An 18,309-nucleotide genomic window follows, 5' to 3' on the forward strand; every position below is an offset into this window, starting at 1 on the left:
GGAGCTGCCCGCGAACATTAACTGTTCCAAAATGCAAACAATTTTCGAAGCTCTAGGAAAACTATTAGCGGAATAGCCAAATTAAAAAAGGTTGTTGTTTATATATACAGATTTACCTTTGCCAAGGCAAAGCTGGATATTTTTCTTCTAAGATCGGTTCGTTTCGAAAAAACCTCTGATACCGTTGTATTTTGGATATATTTCCATAAGAGAGCATCATGATAAGCTAAATCCGTAAACATAAGCCAGAGCCCGAATTTGGTGCTCTGAAAAAAGTCTGGACGGGAAAGGCCCTATGATAGAAACCACTCGGGCTCGTTAAAGCATGACTAAGGATGATCAAATCGAGATTTCGGAAACTCTGTCGCTCACTTGTATTCTGAGGCTTGTTTGTGTTAGAAGTCTGGAATCACTTGGGAAGAATATGGTAAGAAATGTTTTATCACTGCTTCCTTTTTAACGTTGTTCAAAGGTGTTGCTTGTATCTGTTGTGCGAAGCGTGTGAAATTTAAATCGTTTTGTGTTGTTATAGAATCTTTCTTTTGATCAGCGTAACCTGTGTTAAGTTCCAACTTACAAACGTTGAGAGAAAGGGACATTTGTAAGAGGAAAAGCATTTGTTAGCTTAAGTGAAAATCATGTTTCATAAAGGAATTTATGATTTTGTTCTGAAAAAAGAATTCAGGTGAACCGTTGCCCTTTTATCAAAAGTCCTGATATGAAAGTTAACCATGGGAATTAATAACTAGACAAAAAATTATTGCAAAGTTCTTTCATGTGTTAGTGAGACTCATCTTTTAGTGGGTAGCACCACAGGCCTAGTTCGCAAGACAAGGTGTAAAAGCTCTGTAGTCTTACTTGTTTATATACATTATAATATAATTTTCTGTGTGGCAATTAGTTGTTACTTACACATGCAACAACGATTTCAAGTCAGAAAATGGCTAGTATACATTTTAAATGAATTAAGTTGTTCATCATTAAATATAGCTAAATGTGATTGCTTCACTATTCAATTTCCCATACTAGAATAAAATGCTACAACAAAATGACACATGAAATGATAAGCTTTAAGGTTCTTGAGTTTAAAGATAATCATGGTTTTCTCCCTCCTTGCACTACTCAAAAAGAATACAGTAATTCTTAACTTTTCCTCAAGGATGTCACTAAAGAGGGCCTCATTTGTACAATGCAGTAATTAGTTTGAAAATCACTTGAGTAGAAGATTTAATTTGCTGGACATTATCCATCATGCACTTGGCAAATGTTACATTTTGAGCTCATTTTGTTCAATGAATCCTTTAGAAGCATAAATAAATTGATGACTTAAAAATTGCTGTACAAAATTAAACATTGTACTATGATTAATCACGTTGTTGCTGTTCTTTTCTGGATTTCTTCCATGTTAAATTGCCTTCAGGTATGTTCTGGATCTACATACATGTAGGATACTCATAATGATTTATCAGTTAGACTGTTATATTAAAGTTCCTCAAAATGGTATGTATTAAATAATATTTTTGGTGCTTTTTCATGCTTACAGTACATGTGGAACCTACTGAAGATAGCTTTTCTTTCGACTTAATGTTTAGGACTGTAAATATTAATCAATTTGGGGCTTGGAAAAATATTATGCAAATCACAAAATATCAGCACGTATTATAAAACATTGAGTAAGGTGTATTTATTAAGGAAGGTGGATACTGATCTTCCATATTTTCAGGAGCTCCATGGCAACTTTATTTTTCCTCCATGTTTTTGGTATAACTGGATCTTTTTTCATGTAGTTTTCTGTGGGATTTTTTTGAAGACTTTCTTGAAGTTGGCTGACCACTCAACAATTGCTTCATTTATTTCCTTGTATTGCTTTAGAACTTGTACTTGAATGTGTGCCAGGTGATTTAAGAGGTGTTCTTTGTGGTATCTTGAACTTGAATTTTTTGTTGCATTTTTTTAAAGTTTTTCATATAACATAACATCTTTGGTTGTGCTAAGAATCTCTGAAAGAGCTTTTGCTGTTTTTCTGGATGTTAAAAAATCTTCAGATAATTTTGGTTTCTTAACCAGTGGTTCACCTGTATCATTTTGCACTGTCTCACTCAGCTGTTGTGGTTCCGGAATCTTTTCATTTTCTAGGTTTTCACTTCTGTCTTCTTCGTCAATTAATAGAGTTGTATCCTCAGCTTCCTTGTCACATTCACTGTCACTCTTGAATGACTGATCTTGAACTGACAGATTCTGTTGCATGCATTCTTCTCCATCATAATTTTCTTCATGGGGAATTCTGGTAGCTGGGATTTTGATTCCGCTTTGAATACATTCTTCCCAGCAGTGTTGAAAGAAAATTTTTTTCCATTCTGATATTGGAGAAGTGAAAGTGGTGAAGGGAAGGTCCTTGCTCCCTGAATTCAATTTCCTCAGGGCCATCAAAGAACTCAATGCAGTCTTCATCCTCAATTTCTCTCCACCAGACTCCTTCTACTGGTACGAGGAAATCAGCAATAGATTGAAGGTGAGCCTCCCAGTGCCTAGCATGTGTGTTGATGACATCTTTGGGTAAAACGGTTTTCCCAGCTTTGGTGGGGCTTTGCTCATGTTGCTGATTTCCTTTTCTTGCCTGATGATGCAGGTCGCAGCAGCTATTCAATAACGCCTTACAATAACTAAAATAAACTAAAGTGCTTGGAAAACCTAACTGGTAGGAGGCAGATCAGTCAACCATTTACACATCGCAGCCGACGAGTTTAACTCGGAGCGACCGAGGAGGGAAGAGGACTTGAACCCAGGACCACCAGGTTACAAGTCCAGCACCCAAACCACTCGTCCACGCCGCCTGCTGCGACATCATTGCCTATATGACCCAAGCAGAGTAGCTTAACGCTTACTGGTTAGGTCCCGATCCATACGTAAAGTCAGGTCCTTGTGCATGTTTCTTTTGAATTATTCATTTCAGAAATGAAGCATGGTGTCGGTAGTAAAAAAAAAAGTGAAAAAGAAAAACATTTGCCTTGCAATCAAAACCATTTAGGAATGAAGCAAAAGTCTTGAAACCCAATTGATGCGGAACATTTTTAAGTTGTTGAGAACAAAAAAGTAACTTCTTTTCCTACTGAAACGGTATTCTTGTTACTGAGAAGAATGAGGTGCACTGAATACATCGCAAACGAGAAAAGCCAGTCGTTACACATTCCTTTTTATTGAAATCAAAGATTACCATGGCAATGCATGTTAAAGGCTTTCAATCTACTTGTTTTTATGACTTTAAAACTTATTCATACATGTTTTTTCCTTTAGATTAGATAATCTTTCTCAAGCCTGTGAGATAAATTTGGAGTAATTAATACTTCTTAGATAACTTCACAGGAGAAGTCATGACGAGTGTCTTACGAAATAGAGGAAGTCGGGGAGGTTTTTCGAGCGCGGTTCATGCTAATGCATTATCGGCCCTGCTATTTGATGGTTCTTGCATCGTTATTCGACATACTTTCCCAAGTGAGAGAAGGACTGTGGTTGATGTGGGAGAACCATTCTTTTGACAAATTCTCGCTAGCATTGCTAAGCTTTCAATTGCACTTTTGAAAGATTTTCTTACAACTATTTTTTTCGCTTTGTTTTCTCTTAAAGAACAATGAATTATGCATAATGAAGTATTGTCTTATATAGCCACACTTTTTTCACTCGTAAGGTCGAAGCAGGATGAACAATCTATCATTGGAAGAAACTAAATTAACAACCGAAACCTAGATTTGGGGTCATGGGATATAGAAGATAGCTAGTGCTCGAAAATGTTCGTTATTTTCAGGTCAGTTGTGATATTTTAATGCTAAAGTTCACACGCTCTTTTCATCACGCTTCTGGTAAGAGATCTACGAAAATATTATAGCCAGGAAAGACATAAACTCAACCAGACCGGGCCATAGACAGCTTTGTCTATACCACGACGTCATGAAACATGGCGTCAAGGTCCAATTTTTAAAACTTAGGTTAGCCCCAGATTTAAGTCTCGTATTTTTGTCTCTGATATTTATGGAGCCTGGGACCAGTTTACGTTATGTAGTATAGAAAGAGCTTCGCGTCAATGGCAATTTAAATGGCGTCGATTTAAATGTGTGGGAGAAATCCCAATTTAAAGTTGAGCTGCGATGACTTTGGGACGGTTGAGGACAAACATGCCATCAACATCATGTAAATTTAAGGTATGTTTGACTATTTTTCGGAAAAAGACAAATATTACGGTGAAGTCAATATATGTGCTTCCCATTTATGAAACAGAAGTAGAGTGAACGTTTGTTTAGTTCCCGTGAACGGCCGTGGTTGTTGTGACAAGTTGTCTTATGCCGTCATGGCCTCTGCCATCTATCGATTTGTCAGTATTCCTAAGGGTCCTTTTGTTTTTCGTTTCAGCCCATAGATAATCTTATCTCCTTCTTGAGAACAGTCTATCTACTTAAGGATAAAGGACTGTTGATTTAGACGATCTGACACAAGCTTATTCAAACTAAACTTTTTTTGGTGTAATTTCAAATAATATTGACCAGGACTCTAAGGAAATTCATCCCAGGAAATTGCAGATGACATTGAAGTAAATATGTTATTTCATCAGTCGCTACCTTCCATGTCTTCGGAAAGGGATCGAGTCTGAAATTTCCTTGCGAATTTTTCATCGTGTACAAGACTGCCCTTGTGTGAAAAAGCTAGAAGGCCCCCTTCAAATCAAGCAAACAAACCGGCAACTGACGGCTAAAGCTGGTCGAAGCGTGTTCCTTGAAATTCTTACCACTTTTAATACCAAGCATTTCTTTTAACATTCATGAGAAACATTTCCGATGAGATTGCAGGAAATATGTTATTTGATTGGTCACTACCTTCCACGAGGTGTCGTCTAGACATTTTACCAGAATGGGATAGAATTTAAGAGAGTGTCTCTGTAAGAGCGGTCCGGTCGATTTTGCTTGAGACACGGATTTCGCTCGTTTCTCGTATGTTGTAAGACATTCATGTACCTATACTAAAACCACAATCAGTTTGATCGGATCTCTTTATTTTTTCAGAGTTTTACGGAAATTAAATTTCAATCGAGCAAAGGCTTGTTGTGACACTTTTCAAAACTTTAATTTCATACAACTTTAGAGGACAATTTACAAACAACTACGGAACTCAGCAAAAAACAAATACCACAGCCATGTATATTAACTCTATCTTATCTATCGAGGCGACTTTCGTAAACATCACGTGTCAATCAAGGAAACAGGAAGACTTGAATGACACCTTATCGGTTCGCCTAAATCAAACACGCCAAAACCGATCAAATTCAAGGTAAATTTTTGAAAAAGTGAGGCGTTCTTAACTGATCCAGCTAATATAGCTAGGAAGTAGGTGCCGTAGAAAAGATAACTGCAGGAAAAAACTTTGCGGCCAGACCTTTACGAGAACTTTATGACTCCGTGAACTTACCTATGTTTGGCCGCCATTTTGAGGGACTTGTCGACATGAAGCGTAACCGATATAAATCAAGCAGGTTAATCTAAAATCGTCAGAAATATATAAGAAAGCAATTCAAATGAACTATACTTTCAATTCAAGCGGCAAAATTTGAAATTGTTTGTTAAATTTACCATCCCCATGCGACCATTTATTCCAACAATACAAACACTACAACTTTCTGAATTCCCCTCGTCGATTCCACCGCAAGAAATAACCTGTGCCACCCAAGCTTCGACTCGAATGTGAAGTACGAATCAAATAAAATAACTGCTTCATCTTCGCGGCAATATCACGCTGGTATTTTGATTTTCCGATCGACAAGAACGGTGATCAAGAATCGATCGGTTTGTTTACCTCGTAAACGTGACCGCTGACCAGCTGCTGAGTGAAAACAGTACGGTTCAGTGGCGAGGGGCGGGGTGAGGGGTGGATGCGGGCAGATTATCAGAAGGTTTTTGAGAACATTCGATAAACATTAGGATTCTCAGTCTTAATGCGAAGGCATACTTCGTGTTGCAGACAACTTTTGTTTTACTTAGTATTCTTTTTTATTTCAAATACACTTCGTTCCAAATAGGACTAGCATCAGTTCATAGATTTAAAAACAAATCTTTACCACGTAAATAAATGTGTTTAGATGATCGAGATAACCATTGAACCTCTTGTATCGCACCAGAAATAACGTGTCTTGCCTTTTCCCAACTCTGAGAGCGTGGAGCGGCGAAGACGCGAGATACGAGTGAGTTATTAACAATTCTCAGCTATAGTCCTGAAAAAAATCTCAAGGGGTCCTTTGAACCATACTCTAAATCTCGCCAGAAGTCAAAGTTGCCTAAACTCATTCTAAGGTTCGTGCGATTTTACGACGAATTTTCAATTCCAGTGTGTTGCACGCGCGACTTTTGATAGAAAAAACCTGCACGCGCCATAACTTAAAAGAACGTGTCAGCGGAATGAATCAAATCTCGATCACTTTGCATACATTCTTGGGAACAGAAAAAATTACTTAGAGCAAAAATTCTAAGTATAGTGTTCATTCCGTGCAATGGGGCATAAATAAAAGGTTCTGGTGGAAAAGACATTTTATTTTATACCACTGATAACAAGCAAAAAGGTTATATGGGTACCCGGCTAAAAATATATATTGATAACTCTATTAATTAATACCAGTTCTAATTTAAAGGAGAAAGTTATGAGAATAAAATAAAAATTGTCTGTACCTCGAAGCATGCCTTCACTGTTTAGACTGATAGTCCTAAAGCTTTTTGAGCGTGCATTCGAATATCTTATGACGATAAGCCCGCCAACCACCCCACCCCGCGCTATGCTGTTTTCACTTAGAGGCTGGTCAGCGGTCACGTTTACGAGGTAAACAAATCGATCTATTCCTGATCACCGTTCTTGTCGATCGGAAAATCAAAATACCAGCGTGATATTGCCGCGAAGATGAAGCAGTTTTGTTACTTGATTCGTACTTCATATTCGAGTCGAAGCTTGGATGGCACAGGTTATTTCTTGCGGTGGAATCGACGAGGGGAATTCAAACACTAGTTGTAGTGTTTGAATTGTTGAAAGAAATGGTCGCATGAGGATTGTAAGTTTAACGAACAATTTCAAATTTTGCCGCTTGAATTGAAAGAAAAGTTCATTTGAATTGCTTCCGTATGTATTTCTGACGGTTTTAGATTTACCTGCTTGATTTATATCGGTTACGCTTCATGTTGACAAGTCCCTCAAAATGGCGGCCAAACTTGGAGATTGCCGAAAATTAGGTAAGTTCACGGAGTTATAAAGTTCTCGTAAAGGTCGGGCCGCAAAGTTTTTTCTGTAGTTATCTTTTCTATGGCACCTACTTCCTAGCTATGTTAGTTGGATCAGTTAAGAACGCCTCACTTTTTCAAAAATTTACCTTGAATTTGATCGGTTTTGGCGTGTTTGATTTTGGCGAACCGATAAGGTGTCATTCAAGTCTTCCTGTTTCCTTGATTAACACGTGATGTTTACGAAAGTCGCCTTGATAGATAAGATAGAGTTAATATACATGGCTGTGGTATTTTTTGGTTTTTTGCTGAGTTCCGTAGTTTTTTGTAAATTGTCCTCTAAAGTTGTATGAAATTAAAGTCTTGAAAAGTGTCACAACAAGCCTTCGCTCGAGTGAAATTTAATTTCCGTAAAACTCTGAAAAATAAAGAGATCCGATCAAACTGATTGTGGTTTTAGTATAGGTACATGAATGTCTTACAACACACGAGAAACGAGCGAAATCCGTGTCTCAAGCAAAATCGACCGGACCGCTCTTACAGAGACACTCTCTTAATAACAAACACTGCGAGCAAAATACGCATTCGTGCAACACGTAGCGAGGCGATAAAACGTCTTCATAAAACTCTTGATCTTGCAAGCAACACCATTTAGGACTGGTGTAAGAGTCTTGAAACTCAGTTAATGTGATAATTTTTGGAGTTGCTGATACTTCACAGAAAACTCTTCTACATTAAAGCTATAATCTTATTACTAAGGAAGAATGAGTTGTATGGCGGAAAATCAAATACGCTACAAACGATTTTGAGCTAAGCATTTTATTTTATTCAAATCAAAGAGTGTCATTTAAATGTGAATTAAACGTTTTTAACTTAGTTACTTCAAACTGTACTCATCGTTCATATAAACGCAAAGAAACTCAGCAATAGAAAAAAGGTCTTTGTCTCCTCCAGATTACAAGATCCTTTTCAAGCCTGCAAGATAAAGATCCCATGCTTCATGCAAAAGTTTCAAAAAGTTAGGTTTTTCGAAAAATAAACGACTCTGAACATTTTGGTGAAGAGCCAGTTTAAAGCAAAAAAACAAAAAACAACAACAACAACAACAACAAAATATATATATATATATATATATATATATATGTGTGTGTATATATATGTTGCGATAGGGGAAAAACAGAGACACAGTACTTTCATCCCTATAAGCCTGTTTTTGATTGCTCACTCATCAGGGGATTTTATTCTTTTATATTTTATTTGGTGAATAAGCAATCACGAAACAGCCGTGTTAGGATGAAAGTATAGTCTCTCTGTTTTTTTCTCCTATCGCAACATATATCACACTCTACTTCTACGTATCAAGCACTATAAACAGAAAAATCAATACACAGACTTCCTATATACATATACATTAGTGTAACTGTCAATCGCTTAAAGTTCGAGCATGAAAAAATTATTTGATTTTTCTCTAAATTTCCAGCTCAGTGGTTGTAGCAATACACGAATTACCCAAGGGAACGCCTATAAAAGACGACACAATCAAGTTTTGGACGATTATTATAGCATACTTAGAAACTTAGCAAAGCTTTAATCTCACCCAAATCCTGTCTTAGACTATTTTCATCGAACACTTATACTTGGTTCTCTTACCGTTTTAAGCCACCTTATCTCAGTCCTTGTGACTAGTTTCAACAAATTAGCCAAATCTCCGTCTTCGGCGGCGACGGCGACGGCGAAACGCTCGCCTCAGTAGGCGCAAACCTATGAAAGGTAGAATCGGATCGGCTGACTTCTGCATTGGACCGGATAAGGGTTCATCGTGTTTTTCTTCAACACTGTAGCCATTTATGTTTTCCCTCTCCTCTTTTGGCTCCTCATCGTCTCCGTCCTCTTCCTCACCATTCCAGTAGAACTCACTTTGGTCAAATAGATTAGCAAATATCAGTTTTGTCGAATCCGTATTCCAAATTTGTTAAGTTCATAAAAAAAAAAACTCGTATTATTAAAGGCAAAACAGAATACTAAGAAAAAATTTGATTTTACCTCTCTAAATCGCCTCTAGCGTCATTGTTTTCATCATCATCAAACGAAAGCGCTAAGCCTATAGCGAGCACCAATCCAAAAAGGGCTATCAACAGCAGCTTGTTCATCTCGAAGTCTTCTGCGATGATCAGTTGTGGACCCAAATGACTTAATTTATACCCTTTTGAATGGGGCGTTGACACCCCTTTTTTGGTCCTAAAACATGAGCAAATTCTAAATATCAGCTGCAAATAGTTGTAATAATATCATGAGTTGAGAGTATTCGTAAGTACTTCTTGTATGCTTGTAAGCGTCCCGATCAAAACATGATCCCAATGCAGTCTCCCAAGGCCAGCTATTTATAACTACTAAAAATGTACAACGTTCAATATTTTTCACAATCTTTCTTCTCATGTCTTTAATAACGCGCACTTTTTTTTTTTGGTTGATTTGTGTTCTATATATCACTTTTTGTCCCCCATATTGTAAGTGAATGTTCTTTACCCTACAAAGAAATCTCCTGGCCTCAGCTTAATGTCGAACTAAATTAGGGTGAAATCTGATCATTAAAGATTTTCGCGAAAAATACTGTATGAAGTGGAGATGTATTGATTCTGTGGAGTTGGAAAGAATATGGTGGGAATAGCTGTGTTTGACGTCATACATCGCTTCCTAACGAGCCTAACTTCTGCGGATTATTAGCTTTATGACATCATTTTTTAAGTTTGTTCTTCTGAAACAAATATTGAAATATCAGTTTTCGTTGCCTGACAGTGTTTATCTCATCTGAAAACTAAGAGACTCCAAACAATATAAATTTTTTTTTTCTAGATACTTCTAACAATTCCTCTTAATTTTTTTGGAGAAATTACTTTAATTACTTCACTAAAAGGTAAATAGGGTATTTCAAGACTATAAAGTGATAACAATACACCATTAAAGACATTCACTCTTAAGTTGCACGGTGCACTTCCCATAATTGACGCCATTCTTAAAAGAGGAAAATCTAATGATATTTTTGCCACTCGTATGTTTTTATGTAAAAAAAAATTGTATTGACCTTTAGCCTGATACCCTTAACGTTTTTCTTACTGTTGTATTTGACGAAGGAAAGTTTTTGACCATTCGTCGATGGATGTAATGTGCTTCTGTTGATTCCCTCTAATAATATCTTAATAATATATTTCTTAATTTATCGTTCATACTTTTATTTTATGTTGGTACATACCATTTCTTTTTTTTTTTTTTTTTCTCTTTTTTTCTTAATATTAAAACAAATTACTAATCTTAAAAAAATAGTAAAACAAAATTAGACCAAAAACCACAAATAATAAAAATCCGGCTAGAGTATTTCAATGGTAAGTTACACAAAATAAGCCAGAAATAGAGTACTTGACGGCTCGACTATTATATTTGCCATGGGAATGATGTAAGCTGCTGAAAATCTTAAATGGACAACAAATCACCAATAAATAGATAAGTAATAACATTTTCCCGCTTTCTTCCGACACAACTTAAAAGACGATGAGTTATAAAGAAAAACAAAGTTTTGGAGTCAGAATCAAAGTGAGAATTGTCGATCGACCGCCATTCAATTTTATAATCGTAAAAAGTTGTATTAAAAAAAAGGACGAACAAAAAAAAAAAACATGAGCCATCATCGAATTTCCACTGTGCTTTTAAACCCTCACCACCCACTAAGGTTAAATACTGAATTAAACTTTAGAGAAAGCATGGAGTTTCTTTTTGGCTTTTTGACGTATAACGACGCAAATCATGTGTTGTGTTAAATTGTGTCGTTATACAATGCAGTCTCCCACAGCCAAGTATGGTAAGAGTTGCTCTGTGTTAGATGCCATACATCGCTTCCTAATGAGCCTAACTTTTCCGGTTGATTATGTCTCATCATATCATTTTATACGTTTGTTTTTCTGCTAGAAATATCAGAATATCATTTTTCGTCGCTTGACAGTTTTCATCTCATGTAATGGCTTAGATACTCAATATCAAAAATTACCTTTATTTTAAAACATTTACAAAATTTCCTCACGCATTTCCTGCGAAATTAACTCAACGCACCGGCTAGATGCATGGCGTATTTCAAGACTACACTGGCTACACCATTTAGGACATTCACTCTCTCTGAGAAGCTGCACGTTGCACTTCCCATAATCGCCGCCTTTCTTAAAAGAGGAAAATTTAATCATTTATTTGCTAGTCGTATGTGTTTCCTCTCAACAAAATTGCATTGACCTTCAGCTTGATACCCTTGATGTTTCCTATCGCCCTCTTGACAACATCTAAACTAATCGGTTATTGCATTATAAGTTAAGTTTATGAAATATAAATAAATAATAATATAAATAAATAAATACAACGACTTGATTGGTGTGTTGCATGAAATTAATACTGGAATTATTGCCAAAAACTGGTAACAGTTTCGTATAAAAACATCCTTACTTGATGCCCTTGTGGTGCATCAAGTAACAATGAATAGTATGATGGTCTCTAGCAAATATCGACTGTCACTTATGTTAGTTTAACTGACTAATTGAAGGAAGCTGTTTAAAATCATTTTCTCGCTTTCTTCCATACAACGTTTCTTCTTTCTTATTCATTTCTTAAATAAGGGTTCTTCATTGTGACTTATCTCATGAGGAGTCTGTAAGTTTTAGGTAAAACACCGAGCAGAGTCCCTGACGATAGTGTGGTTCCCCTTGTTAAGAATTTCGTAAGAATGAGTATTTTTCGTTTTTGCTTTGGTTTTTTTTTTCTCCTTTAAGGTAAATTTAAAAAAATGAAACAAAGATGACAGGATAACATAAAATTCTTGACCTCGCAAGCATCACCATAATCTTATTGGTAAGGAAGAATGAGTTGTGTGGCGGAAAATCAAATAGGTTACAAACGATTTTGAGCTAAGCATTTTATTTTATTCAAATCAAAGAGTGTCATTTAAATGTGAATTAAACGTTTTTAACTTAGTTCCTTCAAACTTTACTCGTTGTTCATATAAACGCAAAGAAACTCAGCAATAGAAAAAAGGTCTTTGTTTCCTCCAGATTGCAAGATCCTTTTCAAGCCTGCAAGATAAAGAACCCATGCTTCAGGCAAAAGTTTCAAAAAGTTAGATTAAGTGTAACTGTCAATTGTTTAAAGTTCGAGCATAAAAAAATGATTTGATTTTTCTTTAAATTCCCAGTTCGGTGGCTGAGCAATACACGAATTACCCAAGCGAACGCCTATAAAAGACAGTTTTGGACGATTATTATAACTTAGTTAGAAACTTAGCGAAGCCTTAATCTCAACCAAATCCTGTCTTAGACTATTTTCGTCGAAAAATTACACTTCGTTCTCGTACCGTTTTAAGCCACCTTATCTCTGTCCTTGTGACTAGTTTCAATGAATTAACCAAATCTCCGTCTTCGGCGGCGACGGCGACGGCGAAACGCTCGGCTCAGTAGGCGCAAACCTATGAAAGGTAGGATCGGATCGGCTGATTTCTGCATTGGACCGGATAAGGGTTTATCATGTTTTTCTTCAACACTGTAGCCATTTATCTTTTCCCTCTCCTCTTCTGGCTCCTCATCGTCTCCGTCCTCTTCCTCACCATTCCAGTAGAACTCACTTTGGTCAAATAGATTAGCAAATATCAGTTTTGTCGAATCCGTATTCCAAATTTATAAAGTTCATTAAAAATAAAAACTCGTATTATCAAAGGCAAAACAGAATACCAAGAAAAAAAGTTTCATTTTACCTCTCTAAATCGCCTCTGGCCTCATTGTTTTCATCATCATCAAACGAAAGCGCTAAGCCTATAGCGAGCACCAATCCAAAAAGGGCTATCAACAGCAGCTTGTTCATCTCGAAGTCTTCTGCGATGATCAATTGTGGATCCAAATGACTTAATTTATACCCTTTTGAATGGGGCGTTGACACCCCTTTTTTGGTCCTAAATCATGAACAAATTCTAAATATCAGCTGCAAATAGTTGTAATAATATCATGAGCTGAAATTATTCGCAAGTACCTCTTGTACGCTTGTAAGCGTCCCGATCAAAACATGATCCCAATGCAGTCTCCCAAGGCAAGGTATTTATAATTACTAAAAATGTACAATGTTCAATATTTTTCAGTTTTTCTTCTCATGTCTTTCATAACGCGCATTTTGTTTTGGTTGATTTGTGTTCTATTTATCACTCTTTGTCCCCATATTGTAAGGGAATGTTCTTTACCCTACAAAGAAATCTCCTGGACTCAGCTTAATGTCGAACTAAGTTAAGGTGAAATCAGATTATTAGAGATTTTCGCGAAAATACTGTATGAAGTGGAGATGTATTGATTCTGTGGAGCTGCAAAGAAAATGGTAGAAATAGCTGTGTTTGACGTCATACATCGTTTCCTAACGAGCCTAACTTCTCCGGTTTATTAGTTTTATGACATTATTTTTTAACTTTGTTTTTCTGATACAAATATTGGAATATCAGTTTTCGTTACTTGACAGTGTTTATCTCATCTGAAAACTTAGAGACTCCAAACAATATCAATTTTTTTTTTCTGAATACTCCTAAAAAAAAATTCCTCACAATTATTTGAGAAATTACTTTAATTACTACACTAAAAGGTAAATAGGGAATTTCAAGACTACACTGCTAACAATACACCATTAAAAGACGTTCACTCTTAAGCTGTACGGTGCATTTCCCATAATTGACGCCATTCTTAAAAGAGGAAAATCTAATGATATTTTTGTCACTTGTATATTTTTATTAAACAAAAAAATTGTATTGACCTTTAGCCTGATACCCTTAACGTTTTTCTTACTATTATATTTGACGAAGGAAAGTTTTTGACCATTCGTCGATGGATTTAATGTGCGTCTGTTGATTTTCTCTAATCATATTTTCATAATATATTTCTTAATTTATCGTTCATACTTTTATTTTTGCTTTTCTTAGCCCTTCCTTATTATACCTTCCGCCGATTTCAGCTACTTCTTCGGACCCCAGCCCAGTGTCTATCACACGCAAGAAGACAATTTCTATTGGATGAAAACATTCATTGATCCTAAGTTTGAGTTTCACGAGGCTGTTACAAAATTTGAAGGAGGCTTGCTGATAGAACTGTCAGACATCTCTATTTTACCATTGGATGTAAAGCGTTACGCAAATGCTCTACTAGCCGGCTATAAAGTACTACCCACAAAAACGCATAGCGAAACACATCCGAATAAATACATTCAAAGAGCAATTTATGACTTTATGAATGCCAGCCATACTTTCGAACGAGCAAAGTCAAAAATTAATCTGAACACTGCTGATCCATTGCACGTGCGCATGGTCAATGATCAAATGGTGCAAATTGAGAAGGCTTTCATCAGTTCTTCGACGCTTTCCGAAAGTTTTATATCCCGACACTTGTTTTCGCGCACAGCTTTACCTTTCCCAGGGGTGTTCCAGGCATATAAAGAAGGAGACATAAATGAAGTGAAAAAGCACATGACGTTAGTGGTGGAAGCTATCTCGTCTGCAACAAAAATCTTACAGTTGCCACCTCCTGCCTAAGGTAATAGTGATAAGCTATGTCAGATTACACAAAAGCACATTTTTTTATTACCACGCTATGTCCTTTTTGTTAATTTATTGTAGCCGACCTATAATTGTTTCATTGCAAAAACCTTTTAGGAATAAAACAGGACAGATCAAACAAGGCAAAAAAAGCAGAGCAGAAACGAAAACAAACAACAACATAAAACAGGATATAAAATAGAACCTAACGCGCTTAAGGTCCCTTTCATGTTAAAGATCTAGGATCTCCTACAGGAAAATTTTTATTATCTGCGTCCCCTCCTTTTTATTACTTTATCGCAAAGCTCAAAAACTCGGTGAGAGCAATTGAGTTCCATCATGAAGTAGCGCAGAAATACATTCTAAACAGACACCTTTAGTATTATTATTATCATTATTATTATGATTTATTTCGTTGATAACGTAAATTATTTACCGTAAAGAGTTTAAAAGCTGACGTTTGGAGCGTTAGCCCTTTAATATCGCTCTGACAAAGGGCTAACACTCAAAACGCCAGCTTTTAAACTCTTTACGGTGGCTGATCTACATTATAAACTCAGTTGATAACACTAAATTTCCCTATTATACTCTCCCAAGAACGCAGCACCACAGTTTCTTCAAAAAATTACCCCCTTTACTCAAGGAGAGGCTTTCTGCGTCCCTATTTTTAACAAAGTCGTCAAGGTGACACTTAAATATACGTTAAATATCGTAAGTGCAGTTCTTGGTAATCATAGTGGCTACTGTTTTGCATTTTTTTTTAGGTACTTGCTTAAAACAGTGAAGGTATAAAGTGAACATCTAGTCTGTTCTTTTACTTGCCTGGTTAACGCTGAATGCAGTTTACATATCGCAGTATTATGTTTTTCTCCTGATAAGAATTTTGATTAAATATAGACCGTGATTTGTTCCACTTCATTCGACTCTTGCATGTTAAATTCATGTTTATGCGCGAACAAAATTGATGTCTCTAAATGAAAGAGAAATGTAAGTAGACATAAATAAAGCAAATGTAACTATGAGTGCAAAAATTCAATTGTAGGCAAATGCAAGAAAAACTGATGAATAGAAAAGAATTAAAATGATGATTTACCCAGCTTGCGCTTTGTCTTGTCAACAGTTAAGGTGGTCTCTAATGACCTTATGAGTGACCGTAACCGGCCGTAAGACCCTAAACTCCAGTCCTGAGATGATTTTCGTTCCTTTCAACGAGTGTTTTACATACCCGAACGACATGATTGTTTTCACTCCGATTCAAAACACTTCCCATCATTGCTTTGGTGAATAATACAAAAAAGGAGGAGGCTTTAAAGTCACTTCTTTAAATACACGTATTGCTAGATTCTTGAAAAAAATATAAATCATAATGACCGTGAAAAAATTTAATCTTAGAGACCACAAAATGAACTTGACCTAGTTTCGAACAAACTGTTTACATGTAAAGTTATAAACGTAAGTTTAATCATAGCTGCATGATGGTTCTCTCACTAATTTGTCCACTTGCACTTTTTACATTAAAATCTAAAAAATAAATCTATTCACTTGTGCATTTGCTGAATATCTATCCTCGAGATGAAACTGACTTTCTCATCTAGGCCGACTCCCACAAAGTACCCTTGAACTCTTTGACTGTCAAGTATCATCAATAACAACAATTAAAATACATGTCTATAGAACACAAATCAACCAAAAAAAAAAAGTGCGCGTTATTAAAGACACGAGAAGAAAGACTGTGAAAAATATTGAACGTTGTACATTTTTAGTTATAAAAAAATGTCTAACAATCCCTACCCGCAAAGTAGCCGAGCTAATCGAAACAGGAGAGAAATAAACATTAAAATATATTCTTGGATAACAAGTTTGACCCAACAAAGGAAAGGACCAAGAGCGCATGCACACTTCAACAATAAAAAACTGTACGATAAATGATAAATACGCCAATTAGGCATCACCTATCACAACTGTAATAAAGTTTATACGCAGAAAGAAAATGAAACTTAAATATTTTAATTTTCCTAATTTATCATCTCAGTGTGGAGGTCAACATAAGCGTCCTCTCGCATCAAAATATTCAGCAGCTGTGTATGTAATTACTTATATTTCTCTCTATTAAAACCTCACAACATCACCGATAATAACAATAATAACATTAAAAATAATGATGACAATAATTATAATTTCAATAATAACTATAATGATAAAGTAAAGGCCCTGTTTGAATCTTCGTACTCAGCATGTTCCCTGCACTTGAAAGAACACAAGCACGAGTAAGAAACTTCCAAACATTGTATGTAGACGATTGTCCAAAAGAGAAACACTCATTGATATGGAGAATGATATTTATAAACTAGCGGCCATTTACATCCGTAACAATTTCCCTCTTCTCAATTGTTCCTTATTCCCCTATCGTCACAACTACGTCCATGCCAATATCAAATGCCCTAGAGAGAAACAGAAATAACTCAAAAACATTAACAATCTCATGAACAAAAACGATTTCAAAAGAAATAAAAATGATCATTAAGTTTATCGTAGGTATATTGGTTTGCAATTACTTGGAACTTCGCATTTCCTTTGTGTCTTGTTCTTATATAGGAAAGGGAGATTTATTTTCACTTTGGAAACACAGGCACTTATATCAGATTAAGTTGTATAATCGAAGGAACAGGGAATCACTAGCATTAATTATGTCCCATTTTGTACTTTTAAAGCGATGTTGTTTGAACTTCAATCCTTTGTAACAGTGTGCTCTTATTCATCAACTATTTCAAAATTATAGCCCGAGATTTCTATCGCGTGATATTTAATAAGGGTGAAGCCCGATTCAACCATGACTCAAAGAAATATAGAGCGAACGGGGTAATTGTCTTTATAGTTAGTGTAAATATACAGGTCGTTCAAAACTTAAACTCATATTTTTACTTTAATCCTTTTTACGGGTCGCACAATTTTAGGCTACTCGTTTTATTCGCTATCTGTCACAGAGATAGCGAGTGGCGTGGTCAGTCAGATCGTTGCATTAATAGCGAACACCAGTAGGTGGTCCGAATGAAAATTTATTACGTCAATTATTACTGACGGTTGTTTAATTTAATTTTGACGTAACAGTTGACGATCACAGAATTGAGACGTATTTCCCTTTGGCCGAAACTACAATGATGGAGTCATTCTCGATGGCCCTTGGGAAGACAGAGGCAATTTAAAATATAGACAACATTAACTTTTGTTTTTAAAGAAAAAGATTGGTGACTTAATCAGAAGCTACAATAGCTTTGATTTGCACTTTAGCGATGCTTTTCATTCCCCCTTTCATATTTTCCTCAATATTTTAATATTATTCCAGCAAAAAGAAACAATCTCTTTATGATTTGCAAGTATAAGGAATGAATGAGTTTGATTATATTGTGAAAAGTGAACCTTGTACTCATTATTTTATTTATTCTTCATCGACTATTGCTGTATGGTATATCCTTATCG

At 35.9% G+C, this 18,309-nt stretch overlaps 3 protein-coding genes across 3 annotated transcripts; 1 reads left to right on the plus strand and 2 right to left on the minus strand.

Moving 5' to 3' along the window:
• Positions 1–8,109: 8,109 nt before the first annotated feature.
• Positions 8,110–9,400, minus strand: LOC136284044 (uncharacterized). The gene is made up of 3 exons (XM_066173791.1): positions 9,288–9,400; positions 8,895–9,160; positions 8,110–8,219 (listed from the first exon to the last, which is right to left on the minus strand). Exons 1-2 carry the CDS (start codon positions 9,392–9,394, stop codon positions 8,941–8,943), a joined length of 327 nt encoding a protein of 108 aa, XP_066029888.1. The 5' UTR covers positions 9,395–9,400; the 3' UTR covers positions 8,110–8,219; positions 8,895–8,940.
• Positions 9,401–12,216: 2,816 nt separating this feature from the next.
• LOC136284045 (uncharacterized) lies at positions 12,217–13,135 on the minus strand. The gene is made up of 3 exons (XM_066173794.1): positions 13,024–13,135; positions 12,628–12,893; positions 12,217–12,349 (listed from the first exon to the last, which is right to left on the minus strand). Exons 1-2 carry the CDS (start codon positions 13,128–13,130, stop codon positions 12,674–12,676), a joined length of 327 nt encoding a protein of 108 aa, XP_066029891.1. The 5' UTR covers positions 13,131–13,135; the 3' UTR covers positions 12,217–12,349; positions 12,628–12,673.
• Positions 13,136–14,313: 1,178 nt separating this feature from the next.
• Positions 14,314–14,829, plus strand: LOC136283678 (aminopeptidase NAALADL1-like). The gene has a single exon (XM_066172880.1). It carries the CDS (start codon positions 14,314–14,316, stop codon positions 14,827–14,829), a length of 516 nt encoding a protein of 171 aa, XP_066028977.1.
• Positions 14,830–18,309: the final 3,480 nt, after the last annotated feature.

Source organism: Pocillopora verrucosa, chromosome 10, assembly GCF_036669915.1.
Source record: "Pocillopora verrucosa isolate sample1 chromosome 10, ASM3666991v2, whole genome shotgun sequence".
NCBI lineage: Eukaryota > Metazoa > Cnidaria > Anthozoa > Scleractinia > Pocilloporidae > Pocillopora > Pocillopora verrucosa.

Bases quoted from the DNA above. Each gene is read 5' to 3' on its own strand.
- LOC136284044 (XM_066173791.1), bottom strand. From the start codon at position 9,394: ATGAACAAGCTGCTGTTGATAGCCCTTTTTGGATTGGTGCTCGCTATA. The intron at 9,161-9,287 runs GTAAAATCAAAT...ATTTGACCAAAG, and splicing joins GCTAGAGGCGATTTAGAGAG to TGAGTTCTACTGGAATGGTG.
- LOC136283678 (XM_066172880.1), top strand. From the start codon at position 14,314: ATGAAAACATTCATTGATCCTAAGTTTGAGTTTCACGAGGCTGTTACA.
- LOC136284045 (XM_066173794.1), bottom strand. From the start codon at position 13,130: ATGAACAAGCTGCTGTTGATAGCCCTTTTTGGATTGGTGCTCGCTATA. The intron at 12,894-13,023 runs GTAAAATGAAAC...ATTTGACCAAAG, and splicing joins GCCAGAGGCGATTTAGAGAG to TGAGTTCTACTGGAATGGTG.